The sequence below is a fragment of the Salvelinus alpinus genome, chromosome 18 (genome assembly GCF_045679555.1).
Source record: "Salvelinus alpinus chromosome 18, SLU_Salpinus.1, whole genome shotgun sequence".
Taxonomy (NCBI): domain Eukaryota; kingdom Metazoa; phylum Chordata; class Actinopteri; order Salmoniformes; family Salmonidae; genus Salvelinus; species Salvelinus alpinus.
This window is the reverse complement of record NC_092103.1, coordinates 10,957,072-10,963,071: the sequence shown is the minus strand read 5'-3', so window position 1 is coordinate 10,963,071 and position 6,000 is coordinate 10,957,072. Positions and strand designations below refer to the sequence as shown.

General features: G+C 44.3%; 1 protein-coding gene across 3 annotated transcripts in view; it reads right to left on the bottom strand.

The window, feature by feature from the left end:
* Window positions 1-319: 319 nt before the first annotated feature.
* The window catches only part of LOC139543695 (aryl hydrocarbon receptor-like), a 48,515-nt gene continuing 42,834 nt past the window's right edge, over window positions 320-6,000 (bottom strand). For all 3 annotated transcript variants that reach the window (XM_071350015.1, XM_071350014.1, XM_071350022.1), the window contains one exon: window positions 320-3,443. In XM_071350015.1, coding sequence (XP_071206116.1) covers window positions 3,126-3,443 — 318 coding nt within the window. In that variant the 3' untranslated portion in view covers window positions 320-3,125. The remainder of the gene's footprint in view (window positions 3,444-6,000) is intronic.

Here is a 6,000-nt window from a genome sequence, read left to right as displayed (position 1 = left end):
AAATTAATGCAAATAGCCTTAAATGGGGATTAATTGCCCTAAATCAAAATGCAATTACCGTTAAACGCTGATTGAAAATAGGTGAATCATTACATTGACAATGTCTCTGAGAGAAATTAAAATGCAGCTCTTAAGTGGGACTGAGTGGCAGACACAGACAATTAACAAAAGAAAGACTTTTCAAACATTTAGATGAAAGTACCCAATTAATGTTCCAAATCTTTATTTTCTGTAAAGGAACCAACCTTCCTACTACCCTCCCTACTAACCTCCCTACTACCCTCCCTACTAACCTCCCTACTACCCAGTGTACTCACCGGTCTGCATTTCTAGGAAGAAATAAGAAAGCAGAAAGACATAATTACAAATGAGTACATTCTAATTATTGCTTTTATATGCATTTTCACCTAATAGTCTCATGATTTCAGGTGCAGAAGAATGAAGACGTTTAGAAGTAAGTATTTGTATATTTTTATTTGAAAGCAGAAGTAGTTGAGTTTTGGAATGTATTTGGAAAATAGAGAAATCCCCTCCAATAATACGCAAATACACAGATCATGTTAAAATACTACCTATCACTCCCTGACCATAGAGAGCCATTGTTTCTCTATGGTGAAGTGGGTCAGGGCGTGACTGTGGGTGATCTAGTTGAGTTATTTCTATGTGGTGTTCTAGTTTATTTTCTATGTTGGTGATTTGTATGATTCCCAATTAGAGGCAGCTGGTAATATTTAAGTAGCTGTTTTTCCCACCTGTGTTAATGGGATATTGTTTTGAGTTAGTGCACGTAGCATCTCTGTAGTCACGGTTCGTTGTTTATTTGTTTTTGTCTTTGCTAAGTTTCACTTTATCATTAAAATTATGTGGAACTCAACATCCGCTGCGCCTTGGTCCGATATTTATTCCAGCGAACGTGACACTACCACGCATTCTAACCCAGGTCTGTTTGCACATTTCTTTTGTAGTATTTAGTAGGCTATTTATAGGATATTATTGGAAAAAATACTTTCAAATAGTTCCAATAGAAGTAATTGATTTGGGCCACATTATTTGAAAATACTTAAAAACACAGAAAATAAGTATTTAAATAAAACATAATCAAAAACACATATTTGAACCCAGGTCTGATGATTACCGAGGTAAACTATAATAACGTCATTCTCTTTATCAGTGGCCTTCACCTGTGGAATAACTCACCTGTCATCACACTGAAGTGATGACAGTGGAGTAGTATGGGGAAGATACACCAGAGGGAGAGGAAAAGGGAGGTCACAGAGGGAGAGGCGAAAAAGAGGGAGGTCACAGGGGGAGAGGAGTGGGAGAGGGACGTCAAAAGGGGGAGGGAGAGGAAGAGGGAGGTCACAAGGGGAGGAGAGAGGTAGGAGGTCACAGGAGGAGAGGACAGGAAGAGGGAGGTCACATGGGGAGGGGACAGGAAGAGGGAGGTTACGGGGGGGGGGGAGAGGGAGGTTACGGGGGGAGGAAGAGGAGGGAGGTTACATGGGGAGAGGACAGGAAGAGGGATGTTACGGGGGAGGGAGAGGAAGAGGGAGGTTACATGGGGAGAAAGAGGGAGGTCACAAAGGGAGAGGGAAAGGTAGAAGGAGGTCGAAGGGGGGAAGGAAGAGGGAGGTCACAGGGAGAGGGAGAGAGGTAGTAGGAGATCACAGGTGAAGAGGGCGAGGAAGAGGGATGTCAAAAGGGGGGAGTTAGAGGAAGAGGGAAGTCACATGGGGAGGGGGAGAGGAAGAGGGAGGTCAAAGGGGGGGGGGAGAGGAGAGGAAGGTCATAGGGGGAAGAGAGGCAGGGGAGGTCAAAGGGGGAGAGGAAGGTCACAGGGAGAGGAGAGGCAGAGGGAGGTCACAGGGAGAGGAGAGGCAGAGGGAGGTCACAGAGGGAGAGGCAGGAGGAGGTCACAGAGGGAGAGGCAGGAGGAGGTCACAGGGGGAGAGGGAGAGGAGAGGAAGGTCACAGGGGGAGGAGAGGAGAGGCAGAGGGAGGTCAAAGGGGGAGAGGGAGAGGAGAAGGTCACAGGGGGAGGAGAGGAGAGGCAGAGGGAGGTCAAAGGGGGAGAGGGAGAGGAGAAGGTCACAGGGGGAGAGGGAGAGGAGAGGAAGGTCACAGGGGGAGGAGAGGAGAGGCAGAGGGAGGTCAAAGGGGGAGAGGGAGAGGAGAGGAAGGTCACAGGGGGAGGAGAGGAGAGGCAGAGGGAGGTCAAAGGGGGAGAGGGAGAGGAGAGGAAGGTCACAGGGGGAGGAGAGGAGAGGCAGAGGGAGGTCAAAGGGGGAGAGGGAGAGGAGAAGGTCACAGGGGGAGAGGCAGATCCCTATTGTTCCAGCAGGTTATGATGGGTTCAGGTCTCAGAGACCCAGAACGACCCCCCCAGGGACAAGAACTCTCCTGAGAGACTCTCAAACATGACCAGGGGCAGAGGAGCGAGGAGCTGTGTGTGTGTGTGTGTGTGTGTTTGGTGACAGTCAGTCATCTGATGTTATGTGGAAAACAAACCGTCAGTACTATTATCGGGCAGAAGACTGAGAACTGAGGTAACAATTAAAATCAGGAAAAAATATTCTGTCAAACCGGCTCATATCCATTATAAAAAATATATACATATCTCTGTTAATATAATATTTGGTTTTCATACATTAAAAATGTGCAACACATATTCTACTACAGCAGTGGTCACCGACCTTTTCTCAAGAGTCAAGACGACTTTCACAGTCAAAAAGCAAGCCGAGATCTATCGCTCAGAGTTGTTTTAAACATGACTTTAAAAAATGTAACATTAACTTAATTAAAAACAGTTCTGTAGGAATGAGGTTTGTGAAGAGGCCTAATACATTAAAACAGCATATTGGCTATATGCCTGGCCTGACAATATTGTTCTTCTCAGACCATATTCTATTTCAAAACTCAAGCTTTGATAGCAAAACAGACCAGTTGGTGTAACACTTGCGAGGCACAGCTGAGCATAAATTGAAATAAATTGCTTTTTTATTTTACTGGACTGATGGTACCTGCATCTGATGGGTATGGTGCTTTCAAGACAACTGGGAACTCGGAAGAAGAAGAAAAAGTACAATTATGATGTCTGGTGATCTTCAGGTTGGAAAGTCGGAACTCTAGAAAGTTGCCTGAGTTTCAGACTTGGAATTCCGAGTTGGATGACCGTTCAAAACGATTTCCCCCAGCCGGAACTCCCAGTTGTTCCCAGTTGTCCTGAACCCACTGAAGTCGGAGATGTCCGAGTTCCCAGTTGTTTTGAACATGGCATTAGTCTCAGTGGACGGAGGGAGGGAGCAGCAGAGGGTCCGTCTCTCATGGTCCCTGCTCTCTCCTCCTTTCCTACGGTGAGACTGGCTAGAGGGGACACCGTCTTCCACCTGATGGCGAATCTCAAGTCGCACCGCATCCGCCTCAGGCACAAATTCATGTTGTTCCTATGACCAGAGAAGGTGAAATATTCCTCGATATTAAAATAGAGACGTCGAGCTGCTAATAATAATAAAAACACAGGGCTATCGATACACTTGGCTACTATTTTGTAATAGTGTTGAATAAAAACAGTGTTGACAGTTCTGAATAAAAACTTAAACATGAAGTCCCTCATAAAAACAACAGCTATTTGCTGTATTCTTTAACAGTCTCTCTGGTCATGGTTTTTAAAAAGTTACGAAAACTCATGTAGGTTAGTATCAAACTTTGATGGAAGTTGTAGGCACGGTGATTTGAGCTATCCAACTGGCCAGCACAGTTAAAAACACTCGATTTAGCCACAGATATTCTGGTCTGCCGATATTTGTCTTTTCAGACAAATGAAAAGGTTCAAAATGGGAACACGTTGCCTATCCGGTGCACAGGGCTTCTGAATCAAACACACCTACCGGCTACTGCACAAAAAAAGTAACGCAAGCCTTCATCGTTGGCTTTTCTACAGAAATGTTTGGTAATCGACTAGGAATGCCTTGAAGATCGCGATCGACCGGTTGGTGACCGCTGTATTACAGCATACGGTGTAGCTACACACCAGGACAATGGTGAACACTGCCCCGAAGAGGTCTAGGTTGCATCTGCACAAAATGTAGAAAAACCCTGAGTGGCTGTTCCTGTTCAGCTTTCACCCATGTTACACTGTTGCCTTGCCAACAACAACTGGGCAGTCATTCTGCTCTCTTCCTCCCATGTCACATTCCCTCTCTAGCTAGTTTATTAGCCCCCCCCCATTTCAATTTAAGGGTATTAATCATGGGAAACATTGAAATAGATAATAAACAAAAGTGAAAATTAACAAATATTAACAGTAAACATTACACTCACAAAAGTTCCAAAAGATTAAATACATTTCAAATGTCATATTATGTCTATATACAGTGTTGTAACGATGTGCAAATAGTTCAAGTACAAAAGGGAAAATAAATACACATAAATCCAGGTTGTACTTACAATGGTGTTCGTTCTTCACTGGTTGCCCTTTTCTTGTGACAACAGGTCACAAATCCTGCTGCTGTGATGGCACACTGTGGTATTTCACCCAATAGATATGGGAGTTTATCAAAATTGGATTTGTTTCCAAATTCATTGTGGGTCTGTGTAATCCGAGAGAAATATGTGCCTCTCCATCCTGGAGGTCAAAGGTCAGAGATTTACTGAGTGTGTGACCATACAGGTCGTGACCCCCAGTGTGTCTGTGTCTGGGTTGTTTGGGGACTGTATACAGACAGACAGACAGACACACAAACAGACAGACAGACCTGCTGAAATAACATTACCCCACTTCCTTCAGAAAATGCTCCCACATACTTCAAGTCCCTCACACACGGCTATGTCTTCAATGGTTCAATGGTTTAAAGGTAGCCCCATCCAGCTTCTAACACCAATGTAGCAAAATTTGTGGGGGGGGTAGCTCAAGTTTTACATGCACAGCCAGTGCAATAGGATTGTACCCCGGGCCACCAGAGGGCATGGTAGGTCAGTGTACTAGAGATAGAGATCCCTTCTTCTCACTGAATCAGGAGATAGAGACTGACTGCTGAGGGGAGGGTGCACCGTGGGTTTGTGTTGTTTTTGCATGGAGCCTCTATAGTAAGTAAACGTTACACCAATGAAAGACACTTTGACAATACATCAAATGGCCTGGGCAAATTCTTGTTGTGATCAGGACAAACAGCGAAGTTAACCATTAACAACGTAACACCTTCGTCAAGGATCTGTGTTTTTCAGGTTGTGGATATTGGAGGACTGGATCCCAACCTTTTTGCGGTTACTGTACATTTTGCTCTGCCCGGAGTACCCTTGAAGTACCCGCTCATATGCATTTTACCAGTCAGCCTATGATCTCATGCGTCTTCTCAAGTACCCCCTGTGAATAGGCCAAGTACCCCCAGGGGTCCTAGTACCCCCTGGTTGAGAAACACTGAGCTTAGAGGACAATGGGATCATTGTGGCAAGAGAGAGAGGGCGGAACTCTCCGGAGAAAAATGATATCACCTAACCACAGGGGGCGTTAATAACACAAGGAAAACAGACCTGGTTTGAGAGGAGAGTTGAAGAGTTACATGCAGTTAGTTATCATACGAGCTTAATACGCGGTCATAAGGACTCATGAGGAGTTAACGTATGTTAGACATTTAAGATGTTCATGTAAGACTTTCATGAATCATAGGCCTATATGTTTGTCAAACATTCAAAGGTTTTCTTCATCGTCAAATGACAAATCGGTCATTTCCTTCTTCAAAAAGTTTGAGAATCAAGATAGTATCTTCAACCCCCTTCCTCCTCCCCCTTACTCACCGCTGGCCAAACTCTCCTCTTCTCTCTCTCTCTCTCAATTCAAGGGCTTAATTGGCATGGGAAACATATGTTAACATTGCCAAAGCAAGTGAAGTAGATAATAAACACAAGTGAAATAAACAATAAAAATGAACAGTAAACATTACACTCACAAAAGTTCCAAAAGAATAAAGACATTTCAAATGTCATATTATGTGCAAATAGTAC